This window comes from Cynoglossus semilaevis, chromosome 6, assembly GCF_000523025.1.
Source record: "Cynoglossus semilaevis isolate Cse_v1.0 chromosome 6, Cse_v1.0, whole genome shotgun sequence".
NCBI lineage: Eukaryota > Metazoa > Chordata > Actinopteri > Pleuronectiformes > Cynoglossidae > Cynoglossus > Cynoglossus semilaevis.
Window position 1 is genome coordinate 511,653 of NC_024312.1, and position 16,076 is coordinate 527,728.

At 42.2% G+C, this 16,076-nt stretch overlaps 4 protein-coding genes across 5 annotated transcripts in view; 1 reads left to right on the forward strand and 3 right to left on the reverse strand.

Moving 5' to 3' along the window:
- The window catches only part of znf319b (zinc finger protein 319b), a 5,337-nt gene extending 1,456 nt beyond the window's left edge, over positions 1-3,881 (reverse strand). Inside the window, exons 1-3 of one of the 2 annotated variants that reach the window (XM_025056585.1) lie at positions 3,430-3,881; positions 2,484-2,632; positions 220-2,021 (exon numbers count right to left, since the gene is read on the reverse strand). In XM_025056585.1, the coding sequence (XP_024912353.1) occupies positions 220-2,021; positions 2,484-2,488 (1,807 nt within the window). In that variant the 5' untranslated portion in view covers positions 2,489-2,632; positions 3,430-3,881. Of the gene's footprint in view, positions 1-177; positions 2,022-2,483; positions 2,633-3,429 lie in introns of both variants that reach the window. The other variant, XM_008311023.3, reaches the window with a different exon arrangement.
- Positions 3,882-4,565: 684 nt separating this feature from the next.
- On the forward strand, positions 4,566-6,829 carry usb1 (U6 snRNA biogenesis 1). The gene is made up of 8 exons (XM_008311026.3): positions 4,566-4,675; positions 4,721-4,926; positions 5,017-5,156; positions 5,307-5,490; positions 5,619-5,672; positions 5,827-5,932; positions 6,054-6,134; positions 6,449-6,829. Exons 2-8 carry the CDS (start codon positions 4,769-4,771, stop codon positions 6,554-6,556), a joined length of 831 nt encoding a protein of 276 aa, XP_008309248.1. The 5' UTR covers positions 4,566-4,675; positions 4,721-4,768; the 3' UTR covers positions 6,557-6,829.
- Positions 6,687-12,573, reverse strand: pla2g15 (phospholipase A2, group XV). The gene is made up of 7 exons (XM_008311024.3): positions 12,228-12,573; positions 10,758-10,914; positions 9,306-9,424; positions 9,094-9,192; positions 8,739-8,963; positions 8,445-8,557; positions 6,687-8,025 (listed from the first exon to the last, which is right to left on the reverse strand). Exons 1-7 carry the CDS (start codon positions 12,367-12,369, stop codon positions 7,624-7,626), a joined length of 1,257 nt encoding a protein of 418 aa, XP_008309246.1. The 5' UTR covers positions 12,370-12,573; the 3' UTR covers positions 6,687-7,623.
- A 199-nt stretch (positions 12,574-12,772) lies between these two features.
- lcat (lecithin-cholesterol acyltransferase) lies at positions 12,773-15,880 on the reverse strand. Its single transcript, XM_025056588.1, has 6 exons — positions 15,699-15,880; positions 15,333-15,448; positions 14,767-14,862; positions 14,462-14,686; positions 13,988-14,183; positions 12,773-13,575 (listed from the first exon to the last, which is right to left on the reverse strand). Exons 1-6 carry the CDS (start codon positions 15,740-15,742, stop codon positions 13,194-13,196), a joined length of 1,059 nt encoding a protein of 352 aa, XP_024912356.1. The 5' UTR covers positions 15,743-15,880; the 3' UTR covers positions 12,773-13,193.
- Positions 15,881-16,076: the final 196 nt, after the last annotated feature.

The following is a 16,076-nucleotide window of genomic DNA, read 5'->3' on the forward strand; positions in this document are numbered from 1 at the left end:
TGAGGTAAAAAAAAAAAAAAAAAAAAAAAAAAAGAGTATAGATGTAACGTGGAAGGGAAATAATGCAACAGTAATCGTCTCTACTGTCCTGAAAATGTCCCAAATCTAGGAAGAATAAATAGACTACAAACGTAGACAAAAGGGCCTGGAGTTGAGGCTACTGTGTTGAGGGTCTAACTTTGACAGTGACCTATAAGCACTGGGACACTGGGTAACCGCCTCCGTCTGCCGTGTGCTGCACAGTGTGATCCTGCAAAGAGCCCAAGTCACTGAAACGCTCTCCACACCAGACGCACTTGAACTGGCCTTCTCTGGAGTGCGTGCTCTGGTGTTTGGTCAGATGCTCCTTCTGTTTGAAGCCCTTGTTGCAGTGTTCGCATTTGTACGGTTTCTCGCCCGTGTGCGTGCGCACGTGTCGGTTCATGTCCGAAATGTATTTGAATCGTTTCTCGCACTCCGGGCACTTAAGCGGCTTTTCCCGCGATGGGTCGCAGCGGTGCTGGACAAAGTCCGATGACGACAAGAAGCGGCGGTCGCAGAGGGAACACTTGAGGGGCTTCTCACGACAGTGGGAGTTCTGGTGGCGCTGTAACGTGGAACTCTTCTTGTAGCCTTTACCACAGACGTCACACTTGTACGGTTTGTCCGGCGAGCTGTTGGACGGCTCGCCACATTTGTGTCTTAGCAGCTCCCCAGACTGGCTGAACTCTTTCTGGCACGAGGCACACTTGAACAGGTTGTCCATGCCATGGACGTGCTGGTGGTAGAGGAGGTGAGACGGCTGCATGAAACACTTGTCGCACAGATTGCATTTGAACGGTCGGTCTGTGGGGTCTTTGTGCGTGCGTCTGTGTCGCACCAGAGCATACTGCTGCCTGAAGCTCATCTGACACTCATCACAGTGGAAGGGGCGCTCCTCGGAGTGTGTGCGCTCGTGCTGGCGAAGGTCCGACGGCCTTTTAAATCCTTTGCCGCAGGCAGCACAGCGAAACGGTCGAGAGCCCTGCGGGTGGCAGGGATGGTGAAGGAGCTCCGACGACTCTTTAAAGTGCAGCTCGCACAAGTTGCATTTGAACAGGTGCTCGCCAGAGTGCACCAGCATGTGGCGCACCAGGTGAGAGCGGTGCTTAAAGCTCTTTTCACAGACAGCGCACTTGAACGGCCGCTCGTTGCTGTGTGTTTTCTGATGATGCTGCAGATGCGACATTTGGCTGAAAGCCTTGTCACACGTGTCACACTTGAAGGGCTTCTCGCCCGTGTGAACCCGCTCGTGCCGCGCGAGTTCTGACAGGTGTCTGAAACCTTTCTGGCAAACAGAGCACTTGTACGGCCGGTCCCGGGCCGATGGAAAAGGCAGAATAGAAGAACTGCTGCTGGTTGAAGCTCCATCACTGTTGGACTGCTGTTGGCTGTTTGACGAGTTACCAGACGAGCCGGGTCTGTAGGTCTTCTCACATATTGAACACTTCATTGGGTTGCTGCTGTTATGGGACGAGTGGTGCTGGGCCAGAGAGGTAAGTAGAGAAAATCCCATCTTGCAAACACCACAGACAAATGGCTTCTGTTCCACCTGAACACACTGATGTTCCAGCAGGTCTGTAGCCTGGTGAAAAATTTTCAAGCACTGCGTACACTGAAACGACCTGTCCTGCGTCACCATGCACTGGTGCTCGTGTGGATTTGCCAGGTGGGATATGTCATGTCCACAAGCCCCACACTTGTGTCCTCCTTCTGCCCCGACCTGCAGAGAGGTCTGCGGGACCTGGGAGCTGTGCTGCTGTTGCTGCTGACCGAGCTGCCCACCGCCGTGCTGGCTAAGCTGGGCATGCTGGTTCTGTTGCTGCTGTAGCGACGTAGCGTCCTGCTGCAGTACAATACCGTAGACGGCACAGCCCAGTTGGTTCTCGGCTCCTGTAGGGATGCTGTGGACAACTGGAGGTGGTGGAACCGCATGCTGCTGCCAGGCCTCTGACATGCGGGCTCGGGTGTAGTGGTTCAGCTTGGCCGATGGAGTTGCCCAACTGCAGCCGGAAGGAGAAATTAAAGCAGTTAATATCTGCAGCAGAGCTTGTGTGTTCACATGTGACTCAAACTAGACCAGAGACTACAAAGAAGCAGACTGAAGTTTAAAATGTTAGTCTACAGGCCTGGAGTGCAGGTATATTATTCCTGGTTTCAATTAAACCTCATTCATTTTTTTACTGAGCCAAACTTACAGTTTGAGTTAAAGTACAAACATAACCAAAAATGAATACACAAGAAGCTATTTTTGTAAAGAATAATAGTAATAGTAAGGTTAATAAAGTTCTATCTAAATCTATTTGTTGTCAACACACTTGAAATTACACCAAACAAAAATGATAACAACTTTAAATGATAGCAGTGATGTAAATAAACATTCAACATAAAACAGAAATTATAGACTGAACCTACAATAAGGATGCAGAGTGTGGGAATAAAGAAGAACAAGAAAAAAAACTTACTCCATCTCCAATAGTGGCTGTGGCAACCTGGCAGGAAAGGATGGCAACTGATCTGGGACAGATCACAGGAACAGCGATGTAGAGGAGAGAACCTTGTGGCGTTCTAAAAGCTTCCAATACGGTATTTAGTTTTGTCTTTCAGTTTTTGCCTGTGTGGGGAAAAAAAGCAAGATATAAATATATCATAAACAATCAGGCTTTCTGTTTGAGCTTTAACAACCACATATTCCATGCAGTCCATTTAAACATCTGTGCACTTGGACAGCATTTGTATTATATTTTAAAATATATGTTTTATAGAGAGAAGGAGAGGAGTATCATCCAAGTTTACTGCATTCAGCATATGATGGTGTTATAAACGACTTTAAACATCAAATAAGTTAGCTGTTTCAATCATACCAAAGTATCTTTCAAAACCAATGGTGGCCACAGAAAGTACAATTAGACTACAGTTCATATAAAAACAATTATGTACATTATTTTTTCCGGGTAATTAAGACGATTTGTTCACATAACATCCCCTGCTTAAATGTGATTGGGGGGTCATTATTTGGGACATCACGTTTAATTAATTTTAGTTCGTCACAAACATGAAGTACTGACAACTTATCAGCAGTAAACACAGGTAGTGAACGGCACCCATTAATGTTTACACTTCAATGGTAAATAAGCTCCGTAAAATCGTTAATTCCGACCGTAGTCAAAGCCAAATAACGTTAATGTATATGTGTGAATTAATGAGTGATTTACAACACAATCAAGGGTAAAGCGTGATATCGTCTACAATTTTAGAAAAGTGTAAAAAAAAAGATAATTAGCTTAGCTTAGTTAGCCAGCTATGCTAACACAGCAGTCAGGAGCGCGAGAAGAAATAAAAATAGTGTTGTGGTAAAATAGTGTTCATAAAAGCTTTTGCTGGCGATTAACGAATGCACACTCTACATACCTTCTGCCCCGGGGTAAACTGAATAAAATCCCAATATATCGGAGGTTAGCATTAAGCTACTCCCCCATATAACGCTGCTGTCTCTCGGTTCATATCCGCAAACGGCGCTTGCTGGGTTCCCTCTTGTTCCACTGCTCGGCTCCAGGGAACGAAAAAAATGGGATTTTGGTGGGCGAATTGTTTAGTCCAGTTTGAAACTGTCCACATAAACCCTGGTTGTACGTGTACACGTGAGTGACCCCTTTGGCATCACCGCATCAGGTCGAAAACATGCATTTTTGTCCTGAAGCGGGACACCGAGGGAACCTTAGCAACAGCGGCTACGTCTGAGCTGCTGGTGCTGCTATTGCCCGCGCACAGGAACACGAATTGAACACTCAATTAGCATGTGCACGACACTCGCGCACGCGCATACACTCGTTCCCCTTTAAACACAATTCATTAAATCAATCAGTTACAACTCTGGGGAATTCTTCAATTGACGTTTTTAAATGGAAACAGATGTATGCTCTAAATGTACGTGTAAAAGCACAGTCCAATAAAGGACTTGAATTGGCGGAGGCGCATCAGTTTTATAGTCACTGGCCGGTCTGCAGTCTAGACCAGCCTTTAATTGAAAATATCGGGAGCAGAGTTGGGCGACAATGTTATTGACTTTTTAGCAGCTTAAGTCCATCAAACATAACAAGAAAGGCGACATTTCAACCAGCTACAGTCCAGAACTGTTTTGTTTTTGGTGTTTGTTTGTTTTTGGGTTGTTGTTTTTTCCAGATTCCAAATATCTTGAATTGTACATAAAGAAAGGATCCTGACCCAGTGTTGAGCCTTCGTCTGTCTCTGTCCCAACTTTTGAAGTTGTGTTGTTTTAACGTACAGCGGATTTGGATATAAATTTGGTTTGAATTAGTAAAACTAAAAAATATTTCATTTACATTCTGTGAATCTCTATTCTTTATACAAAGGACCTACAATACATATTTACAAATTAATGTGCTCTCTCTTACTGTGTGTCTGACACAGACCTTAAACCTTATAAGAAGGAAACGAACAGAAAGAAGACAAAAGAAGAAGAAAGCAGAGAAAGGGGAACTCTGCAGAGCCGATGATTGTTTCCCTGGGACACATAATGAAAACGCAACGATGAGTTGTTTACACCGGAAGTGTAGCGCAGGGCAGGGACGGATCACCGCGTAAAATGTGAAAAAGCTGTCTTAGGGTTTTTAAACTATTTTGCATTATTTTATAAATAAAAAATGACGCATTGCCTTAGGGTTTTTAAACTATTTTATAAATAAAAAATGACGCATTTGCAAGTTAAATTAAGTTTTTAAAGACTGTTATGATGTTGGTTGGCTACAGCAGCAGCTCAGAGGGGGAGGAAGACGGCGAGGATTTAAACAGAAGTTCAAAGCTTCAAAAGTATCAAAAGGATGGAAGTGATGATGGCTGTCCGGTGAAGAAGAGACCCAGGACGGAAGAAAAACTCACCAAAACAAGGTTTATATTATGAAGCAGTCTGTAATGAAACAGAACGTGTCGGTTGCTGCACTTAGTGATGGTGATAACTGTGGTTTCTGTTTCCTCTAGGTTACCTCTTCCTGGTTGCCTAATGACCATGTTTCCAGATGAAGAGGAGCCAAACACTGATGACAGCGCTCTTCATGGTGGACGAATCCGCTCCTTCAAACACGAGAGGGGAAACTGGGCCACTTATGTTTATTTGCCATGTAAGCTCTGTCGATTTTAGCTCCATATCACCCTCTCACACATTTGCTTTGTTACAGACTTATAGACAGGGTCTGAGATTTTTACTGGGAGTGGAATAAGCAGACAGACATGAAACTGTTTAAAAAAACGTTGTTATATTTCCCAATCAGATCATCCTGAGGAGGAGTTTATGGAGGTGATGGAGGATTTGATCGCAGCTGCAAGGTCACATGGTGTGGTTTTGACTCCACAACAAGAGTTCCACCTCAGCTTGTCTCAGACAGTGGTGCTGAGACACCACTGGATCCAGCCTTTTACTCAGAGCCTAAGGACTGACCTGGCACGCTGTAAAAGGTGAGGTTATCTACTGGTGTCACTTTACACCTAATGATTTGTCAGTTTGAATATGATCCCTTATCAGTAGGAGAATTGCAGAAGTGCTGGAGTGACTTTTGGACGACTGTGATTGAATTCTGTTTCAGGTTTGTGTGCACAGCAAGTAAGCTAAAGATCTATTGTAATGCTGAGAGGACAAGGTACAGACCACTATCCTACTTTACCTGAGATCATTATTACATTCCTTTGTGTTTCTGGGTTTTAATTTTCCAAACATCTTCTTCTTTTCTTTTTTTTTTTTATTTCTGGGTTTAATTTACCAAACATCTCTTCTTTTTCTTTGATTCCCTGCAGGACGTTCTTGGGGATGGAAGTGTGTTGTAGTCAAGCTCACCTGCTAGAGCTGGTGCGTGTTGTTGACAGAACAATGACAGAATTCCACCTGGACACTTTCTACAAAGTACGTCACCAAAAAAAGTGTTGTCTGACATAACCTTCGACTGTACGTCCGCTGTACATATATAAATAAATAAAACTATATTGTGTAAAAGAACAACCTCCTGATATTCTTCCTTTTTCAGGAGCCGTCTTTTCATGTGAGCCTGGCCTGGTGTGTTGGAGACCAGACGGAGAAAATGAAGGAATGCATGTGGGATTTACAGGTAAGTTTGAACATTGTATATTTTCAGATACAGGCAACTTTTAAGCGAGAAAAGTAAATGAAGATTTGTGAGTATAACTGCATTATTACACCTAACCTCTGGGGTTCATACATTTGTCACATATATTTTACATTACATTACATATACATTTCCAAAAAAAACATCATTTCAGTTTCTAATGTTTTGCATGGTTCATTGTATTCGGTCAGAATTTGTCTAGAGCTAATTTTGTTTAATAAAAAAGAAAGCATGATAAAATCATATTTTTGGGCAAATTGTTTTTCTAATGTGTTTTATTGATTTTAATCCTACAGTGTGTGATGGACAACCGTGAAGACGGGACATTTGTCCTGAGGATGGACGGAGAGGAGCTGCGCTGCAAGACTGGAAACAAAGTCTTCCGCTTCCCCCTGGAGCCATAAACACCAGATAAGAGTGACACCTGGAATCATCAGGAGCAGGACTCTTCAGATGAATGACAGATGAATATCTCTTATCTTATTTTGCATTCAAAATAATGATGAATGACTCCTCCCACAGAGACAATCAAGGTTCATAATTGCCCACTTGTTTTATTATATCAATGTTTGGTTTAAATAAAGTTTCTAGTTTTTCATAATCGTCATAGTTTGTCTAGTTGTGTACAATTATAAATAGTCGTTAAAAAAAAAAACAATTTTATGACACTTTAGTGAGTTCAGTGCATTGAAAATATAAAATATTCCAGAGTGGATTCCAGTTCTTCGGCTTAAGGCTCAAGTAACATTGCATTTTCCAGGTGGTTTTTTTTGTACTTTCTACACAAAAGAAAATGAAAATAAGGACATGAAAATGATGACAAAGGTGATAAGAGTATCTGTAAAATCATCTTCTCATTGTAAACTCATTTAAAAATATGTTACGAGCGCGGACACACGTGACCTACGGCACTGAGATAAAGAAGAACAAAATCAGATGTGCTTGAACATTTGGCCTCATGATCGTCACAATCAGAGTTGATCACAAAGAAACTCACAACACTGATAAAACATTAGACCCAGACCAGACTGAGACACATCTGAAAGTGAAACTTAGATTTACCTTCATCATTACAATATTAGAAAGCTAAATATTTTTTTAAACTGTAGCAGTTTGATCATTTTTTTAAGTTTGGCAACATGAGATTCAGGCCATCTGCAGTATTCAGCCGTGGACATGGATGCTGCAGACAGAACCTCTCAAAAACAATCTCCAAACAAATCCAAATGATCCCTTCAAAGTGGTATTAAATTAGTATAAAACATTTGCCCAGCAACGACATTAGCATCGACAGGTAAAATCACAGCTACAAAAACTGCTTTAAATCTAGAATTAGAGCTGATTCTGTTTGTTCTACTATAAAACATCTCAATACTTCTTCAAAGCAGCGGGTGGAGGTGAATGTTTTGGCAGTGGCTGTTCAGGGACAGACGAGACCAGTCCTCTACCTGCCCCTTAGTGCCCCCTACTGTCAAGGCGAAAACAAGACGGTCTTGATGTAAGCCACTGTGGTGAAGTTGAGCAACATGTTCACGTGTTCGTTGCCGGGGAGTTCCACTAACTTCACGGGCTGTTTCTGTTTGCCCACCCACCGCTTGCACTGGACGGCGCTCCGCAGGTTCACCGTCCCGTCGCCGTCGCCGTACACCACCGTGGGCTCCACGTCGGGGAACTTGTCAGAGTACTGGAAGGCCTCGGAGGTGTCCACGCCGCTCCCGAACAGGCAGTGGACGGCCACGCCCGGGGGTGTGAGGTCTTCAACCAACGACTCGGTGTCCTGACGCATCAGCCAGCCGTCCTCGAAACCGATGTCTGTGAAGAGACGCTTGTAGTCCTGGAGGGTGTAGTTGGTGGTGGGCGTCTGTACCAGCACCTGAGGGAGGAGGGTTGGTCCCAAAATAAAGCATGTATATTCTTGATGGTAAGAATCAGAGTTTACATTGATCTTGGCATTGACATTCCCAACCCCCAGGGCGGGGACCAGTACTGGGCCACAGATCATTGGTTGGTTACCGGCCTGTTCAGTGAGTTTTATTTATATGTATTGTTTTAATTTACATCATTCTGTTTTATTTTTTATTTTGAAAAACTATCACCATCTGGCTGCTCCACTTCACATTGCTCATAAAACTGATCCGTAGAAAAGAAAAAAGATTGAGAAAAACTGGGTCAGGCCAAAGAGACACTGGATCAGGATCCAACATTAGCCCCGAAACTGAAATAATTATACCATAATGCAACAGAACACCACAACGACAAAAACAGGTACTGAACACACACACCCACACACACCTGATCGTTGGGCCACGTGTGGCTGTAGGGCAGGAGCCAGGAAGTGGAGACGGCAGAGCGTTGCTGAGAGCGAATCTTCAGCGGGCTGATGACTGGGATGCGGTTGTTATCACCTGCAGAGAGAGAGAGAGAGAAAGAGAGAAATGAGAGTGGATTCACGGTTTCACTGCTCGTTTCCATCCTCACATCCTAAAAAAGTACGACGTTCTTCTGTTTCAGGCCACACAGTTCTGTTTTCACCGTTGCAGTAACTGTGAGGAGGGAACAGGTGGAGGGGAGAAGAATCCTCCTTACCCGAGATGACCACACGGAGTGTTTTAGCCACGCCGGCCCAGGGTGCGCCCAGACAGATGAAGGCCTTGATGTACTTGTCCTTCCAGGCCTGAGGCTGCTGGTTGAGGAAGTACAGCGTGTACATGTTGCCCATACTGTGAGCGATGAGCACCACGGGGCCACCGGCTTTCTCCGCCATCTCCTCGATCATGTGCTGCAGCGCCAGGAAATAATCTTTGTTCTCATCTAGAGGAGACATGGCGGAGGACAGGAGTGGTTTAAATCCACAGAGAAGTTGATTTCCATACAGTGTGGAAGCAGATTCTCAACGCCTGTGTTCAGTATTTGTAATGTAAATGTGTGTTTCTTTGTTTACTCGGGGCTTTCCTCCAGTCATAAGGAGCTCCTCTGACGTCATCATCTCGGGTGTATCCCCAGTCCACCAGCGCTTGCACAATAGAGAAGAAATACATGCCTGGGAGAAGGACACACACAAATACAATGAGGTGTACTAAAAGTTATTTTTTTCTTTTAACGAAAATTTCCCGATATTAAATATTTTAGTTGGATTTACAGCTTCTGACTCACCCACACTGCGTTTGCTGGGGTCCAGATACTCCAGAGGGAAAGTCTGTCCAAACCCAGGCACACGGATGTCGACGCCTGGAGGAGCAGAGGTGGCCCGCGTGGTGCTGTTGTAGATCAGTCTGGAGAGTTTTTAATAAAGAGGAAGTCAGCTGTAGTTGTGAATCTGTGGTGAGCCACAACCTCAGTACCGATTGTACAACATAACACATTCTGTTCTCATTTACATGTGTTCATGTTGTGTGACTGAGTGGAAGTGAAATCAGTGCCTTGTTTCCTGACGACATGAATCACAGGCAAGTTACAAAGCATGTTACAAAGCATGGTTGTAGTGTGCTGGTGGTCCACGTAATGTTGTTCAGCAGTGAGTACGGGGTAGATGAGTTCAACGACCTGGTCGACTTTCTGTGAACTCTAATCAACATTCGGGGGTTTAAGTGACTTTTGAACCCAGCTTTTATCAACAGTGTCTGGAGTAAACAGAAGGGGGAGATAGTGCTGCTGTTATATCTGCTGAAAAACAAATAAAAGTGTATTTTAGCCTTTTGTCCCATGGTAACATTAGCATTGTTACCTTCCTAAGATTTTGGAAGTCACACTGTGAAAAATATTTTTTAAAAGTGCAATTAAGTAGTTAGTCCTCGGGTGGATAGTGACACATTATCCTGTAAACTCCAGTGACGTATCAAAATTCTGAGCAAAATGTTCAGCTAGGCATCTGTAGCATAAATCTTTTACATGCATTAATGACCAACATAATGATTAAACTTTTTTTTTAATACTGAAAAGTTAAGAGAAAACAGAAAAATAGTTAAAAGTTATGAAAAAGTCCAAAAAAAGTAACAAAATAGCAATAATATTGCTAAAACACTCATTTGAATTATCTTAACATTAGCTATAAAAAATAAAAATAAATATACAGTTACTCATCATACAAGTAGGTAAAAGATAATCATGACATAGACAGTAATTTATAAATAAAGATTTTGAAATAAAAAAGTTAACATAGCCTGCCAGAACAAAGCTAAGTTAGCAAAGGAGCTAAATGTCTTCAAATATGATTAAAAGTCAAGTGGAAATATCCTCAAATAGAACAAAAATGTGAAAAAGTTTGTCAATAAGAAACCATCAGTTCTATGAAACGTAACAGAAAATAAAAGAAAGGACCACAACATTTTTTCAAATACAACAAAAATGTCAAAAGGTTTGTCAATAAGAAACCATCAGTGCTATGAAACGTAACATGTAACAAAAAATAAAAGAAAGGACCACAACATTTTTCTAAAGTCAAAAGCCTCATGGTCTGACTGGACTGAACAGGTTTGTCATGAAACCAAACATGTCTAAAATGTTGAAGTTGGGGGGAAGAAAATACTTAGTAGACCAAAGCAGAAAAAGTAGCTGAACCAGACACACACCAACCAACCAACCAACCAACCAACCATCCAACCATACCTTATGTTGTCGATCCAGCAGTCTATGGCCACCGGCACCAGCAGCTCCAGGTTGAGCCACAGAGTGAAGAAGGAGTCAGTTTTCTTGTAACAGATGTAATGAACCACGCTGGGTTTGTCCAGCTTCGCCTCCAACTGGTTGCCCAGATCCCCGGGTACTGCAAGGAGCAACGAGAGTAACGTTAGCACGACACAGGACACAGACCCTGACCCTAGGTGAGTGGCAGGAGCAAAAAGGCTGAGTTGGTTAAGGCCTCTTCCATACCAGGGTCATCATGTCAAGGTAAAATAAACCTACTTATTATTATCTTATAAGAACATGTAAAAGAGTCAAACAAAATCTTGGTTCCCAAAGTGAGGGGCAGGTGCCCTTCGGCAGCTCGGAGCAGCAAGGCCATTTAATTTCAGATTTTCTTTATTTGTGCCCCTGGGGGAATATTGAACTATTGAGTTGTAATTTTATTTAATGTATAAAATATATATTTTTCGATTTGCTCATCTTAAGACTGTGGATTTTTAGAACCCTCCGTTGTATATGTATAAATATCAAAATCTCCACTGAAAATTATTGAAAAAATCTGTAATTTCGTCTAAAAAGGATTTCGAAAAATATATATAATATACAATAATATTTTGTTTTCCATTTGGATGCTGATGTTCTTTAATCTCCCTTATATTGTCAATGAAACTAAATATACAAATCTGGGAAAGTCCGATCTTTTCCCTGTCAGTCACATGATTTTGACTCAGACTGTAAACGGACGCTCTATAAACCCAAACGTTATGTTACAAACCGGACAATTCTACAATATGAGCAGATACAGTGGCTTTATTGAACAATTCGTTTTTACAAATGATTGACAGAGTATAACTGGGTGAGAAGACGATGCCTTTTGTATGTAATAACGACCGCAACCGCATTCTAACCAATCCCTGTTCAAAAATAAGGCAATTTAAGACCGGTCCCATGACAGCGTTTTCCAGTTTCCTAAAACAGTGACACGTGAATATATCTGTATAATACGTAAAATATGTTAGGAGCAACAGAAATACAGACTAAAATGCTTATGTATGTTAAAGAAAGGCAAGATCGTAATGTGTAATTACGCAATGACTCATTGGTTGTTTTGGTGAGTCAAAATAACAGGACTGACAGGCCAAACGTTTTAAAAGTTCGAACACAGACACAGACAGGCCAAACGTTTTAAAAGTTCGAAATCATGTGTGCAAGCGTGTCTATATGCATGCCGAATGAAAGAAAAACAAAAAGTAATTTCATAAAACTAGCAAATCAACTGAATTGGAATTAAATATCCGTAACAGTTAAGAATACGTTCAAGTAGGGATGCTTTTGAATGGAGTTTGGCTTGGTAGACACTAAACCTAAAACAGAAGTTGCGTAATCATTTTGCAACAGAGCAGTCGGAAAACAAGCGTAAAAAGGACAGTCAAAATAGTGACCGACACTTACTAAGGACCACTGGAGGCCTCGGTGGTTGATAGCTGTTTTTGTCGGGATATTCCTCCAGCGGTTTACTGCTGCTACGAACCGTAAACAGAGCCAGCACGAGGAGCGAAAAGAGAGCGGTGATCCGGTGTCGACCCGCCGCCATGGCTCCAAACCCTACCGCTCATAGCCGGCCGCTCATCTTACGGTGTGTCTGCACCTTTTTCGATGTTTGCTTAACTGTTGCTTCTTCTTTTTTTGTCCCTTCACGCGTTTACCACGAACTAACCACAACTGTTTACTGGCAATCGAGAGGATCACGAGGATGTAAACAGAGCAGTCAACCCTTTCGTTGACGTCACTCAGGCGAGAGACAGTCAAAAGTAATCGATTTCAGATTGTTTGTTTTTGACTGCGTTTATACTTAACTCTTTTTAACTTATTTTATAGTAATTATTTTTTCTTTCTTTTATTAATTTTTTATTCAATATATTCCCAATTTTTAGGTTTCCTTTCTTAAGGAATTACGTGTGTATCTGTGTACGTGTGAAACATTTAGACTTACCACATTTTCTTCTTTATTTACTTTTATTTTTTAATTATAACACTTCTTTGATCAGATGAATATTTCTATTTGTGAAAGTTGTAAACGACATACAGAATACTGGACTATATCATATATATCTTAATAAAATAAAAGGAGATGAATTTGATGTCAAAGTACAATTTGTATATTTACATACTATAGGTCAGAATGACATGTTTATACGTGTTTTTACATATATGCTGTTCCATATAATTCATACAAAGAATTCAATATGTACACAGAGCAGTGCATTTGCATATATTTCCTGACCAACAGGGGAGCTGTTGCACATCTGTATAGCAGGTAAATGTACTAAATGTTGAAAGTGACTAAAGTCCTTCTGGTTACTCTTCTCATGAACCTTAAACGAACTCAAAAGTATTAGAAATGGCTTTTCTGTTTTCTTAATTGCCGGTCCGTTTCCCTCGAGTGTCAGGTCTGGCATCGATTTCCTCAGGTGTCTCTGATATGCCCTCCAGGATTTGTTGGATTTGGGTCAGCACCTTTTCATTGTACACAATATCCAGATGGGGCAGCCCTCTGTACTCGGTGACGTGCACAGGCTTGTCCTGCTCCCCCACCCACCGTTTGCAGAGACTCATGCTCAAACTGTCCACCGTGTCGTCCCCGTCAGCGTAAACGTAGTCCACTGGATCCTCGTCGGGAAACTTCTCATCGTAGATGTATGTCACAGGGGTCGGAAGCCCAACGCCGTACATACACCACACCTCTACGCCAGGTGCCTGGAGGTCGCCGGTGAGGTTTTTGGTGTCCTCCCACATGTACCTGAAAACAGCAGCGGGCAGAGATTATTTAATCTAGAATACTAATCTCTAATTCTTTAATTCGTTCCTGAAGGCCGTTCGTGAACCGAAAAGTTTGAAAACTGAAACAGTTTTCCCAATAGAAATCAATGTCAAATGATGTTTGTCTTTTTTTCCCCACAGGCTGTGATTATGTGCTTTGTGAATCGTGTGATTGTGGTGTACAGTATGTAAACATCTCCCCTGACACTGTACCTGTGAGAAAACTTGTGTTTTATGAAAAATAAAAACGTGTCATATAAGAGACTTCCAGATGATGTGAATACTCCACAAACATTCCTAAATACAGTAGACTACAGTGGCCCACCCTGTGATTCAGTTACTTCTAGGCCTTAAAGTCAGAATAAGATTTTAAAGAGGACGATCTTTGTTACCATCCATCCTCAAAACCGATGTCCATGAAGAAGCGGTTGTAGTCCTGGCCGGTGTAGTTGAAGGTTGGCGTGGAGATGAACACGTGATCCTTGGCCCTGACGCTCTGTAATGGTAGCAACCAGAGATTGGTGACGGTCATCCTCTGCTCCTCTCGGATCTTCATGTTAGAAATCATCGGGACGCCGTCATTGTTCCCTGAAGGGTCATTAAGTCATTAAGAAGTGACTGAAAAAGTAATGATATAATTTAACACTCAACTCTGATATTTTGAATTGTTCTTGGTTTCTAACGTTATTAGCTTATGGCTAATCATTCGACATTCAATGTTAACTATTTTAATATATTTTAGGTGACTGTCACATTTTCTTGCTAACTATTAGCTAATGTTTGAGGGAAAATTATAACATTTTGCATTAAGCAGACGTTTATCCAGAGTGACTTATATAAGGTTTACAAATGTTTATAAGGGTTACCTGACGCCAGGACTCGAAGTGCTTTAACAGCGCCTCCCCATGGTGCTCCCAGGGAGATGAAGCCCTTGATGTACTTGTCCTTCCATGTCTGTGGTTGGTGGTTGAGGAAGTAGAGGGTGTAGTGGCAGCCCATACTGTGGCCCAGCAGGTAGACAGGATGCTGGTGCTGCTCGTACATCTCCTCCACCAAATCCTTCAGCTGCTGGAAGTATTCCACATTTTCATCTGTGGGGGTGAAGACAGACACGAGGGCTGTAGACTGGAGACAGTTACAGTGCAGTGTGACGAGTGTTCGAGTCTCTTACTCGGAGCTAATCGCCAATCGTACGGTGCACTTCGCACTGTTTCATTACGAACGTAGCCCATGTTGACCAGATGGTTGACCATAGTGTGAAAATAACCTGCAAAGAGAAATGCCAACAGTGAAAGTTTTTGTTTTGCCACATTTCACACCCTACAATGCATTTTTTTTTTATTTTGCCACATTTCACACCCTACAATGCCTCATAAAGGGTTTGCAAAGGGATAATATATACGTAAATAATAAAATAACTATCTACTCTACTTCGTGATTTTTTTTTTCCACCTACGTTCCTATACCGCCCGCGAGATGAGATGAGGGACGACTGTAATTAAGAGACTATCACGTCTCTACTTCGTGATTTTTTTCACCTATCGTGGGCGATATCAGAACGTAACCCCCTCAAGAGATGAGGGACGACTGTAATTAAGAGACTTAACCTGTAACACACTACTGACTTATGTTGATTGATTTACACAGTGTCCTTTTAATCATGGCGTTTAATCATTTTTGATTAAATAGTGCAGACGACCAAAGGGCTAACAGTGTTATAATCAGGACTCTCCTCACCGGTAAGTCTGTTGTTGTCAAGAAACTCAACTGGATAGGTTTGCCCAAACCCCGGCACTCGTACCTGCACCCCTGGTGAGTTGGAGGAGCGCCGTGTGGTCCTGTCGTAAACAAGTCTGATGGAAGAGCAAAGACATTTACATTTATCTTATTAGGCACCTGAGGGAAACAATGGAATAGACCATTAAGCCGACAGAACCAAGAACATATCGATGGGTCAACCGTGGTTGGTTTAAGGTTCTTCTTCTAATCAACAACAGGAATAACGGTGGTCAAAAATGTTGAGCAAAGGGTAAAACTGTGATCAGCCCGAAGGTGAAAGGTAACGCAAGCAGATAAGCACCATCCAAGGTTAGTCAGTGTCACCTGATGTTGTCAATCCAGCAGTCTACGAGGACGGGCAGCAGCATATTGAGGTTAATCCACAGGGAGAACCACTGCTCCGATTTCTTGTAGCAAAACCAGTTAACTATCGCCGGCTTGTTCACCTTAGCCTCCAAACGGTTGCCCAGGTTTCCTGGAACTGTGAACACAAACACACAAAGGTCAAAGGGTCAGATCAGGTTTTTAGATGTTTGATTATGTGTGTGTCATTGTTGACTTAAAAAAGGGGGCTTGAAACTACTGATAACAAGTGGCTCTGTGTAAATGGGGTACGGGTTGTTTAATATCCTATAATGAGGAATTTTATTTTTATGATTATTGGTTCTACAGGTGGTCGGCTACATTTCTGTAAATGAAAAA

Bases quoted from the DNA above. Each gene is read 5' to 3' on its own strand.
- usb1 (XM_008311026.3), top strand. From the start codon at position 4,769: ATGATGTTGGTTGGCTACAGCAGCAGCTCAGAGGGGGAGGAAGACGGC. The intron at 5,673-5,826 runs GTACAGACCACT...GATTCCCTGCAG, and splicing joins TGTAATGCTGAGAGGACAAG to GACGTTCTTGGGGATGGAAG. The intron at 6,135-6,448 runs GTAAGTTTGAAC...TTAATCCTACAG, and splicing joins AATGCATGTGGGATTTACAG to TGTGTGATGGACAACCGTGA.
- pla2g15 (XM_008311024.3), bottom strand. From the start codon at position 12,369: ATGGCGGCGGGTCGACACCGGATCACCGCTCTCTTTTCGCTCCTCGTG. The intron at 9,425-10,757 runs GTATGGTTGGAT...AAAACTCTCCAG, and splicing joins TGCTGGATCGACAACATAAG to ACTGATCTACAACAGCACCA. The intron at 8,026-8,444 runs GTGTGTGTGGGT...CTCCTCCCTCAG, and splicing joins ACACGTGGCCCAACGATCAG to GTGCTGGTACAGACGCCCAC.
- lcat (XM_025056588.1), bottom strand. From the start codon at position 15,742: ATGCTGCTGCCCGTCCTCGTAGACTGCTGGATTGACAACATCAG. The intron at 15,449-15,698 runs GTGACACTGACT...CTCTTCCATCAG, and splicing joins TGCTGGATTGACAACATCAG to ACTTGTTTACGACAGGACCA. The intron at 14,184-14,461 runs GTAACCCTTATA...ATGACCCTTCAG, and splicing joins ACTTCGAGTCCTGGCGTCAG to GGAACAATGACGGCGTCCCG.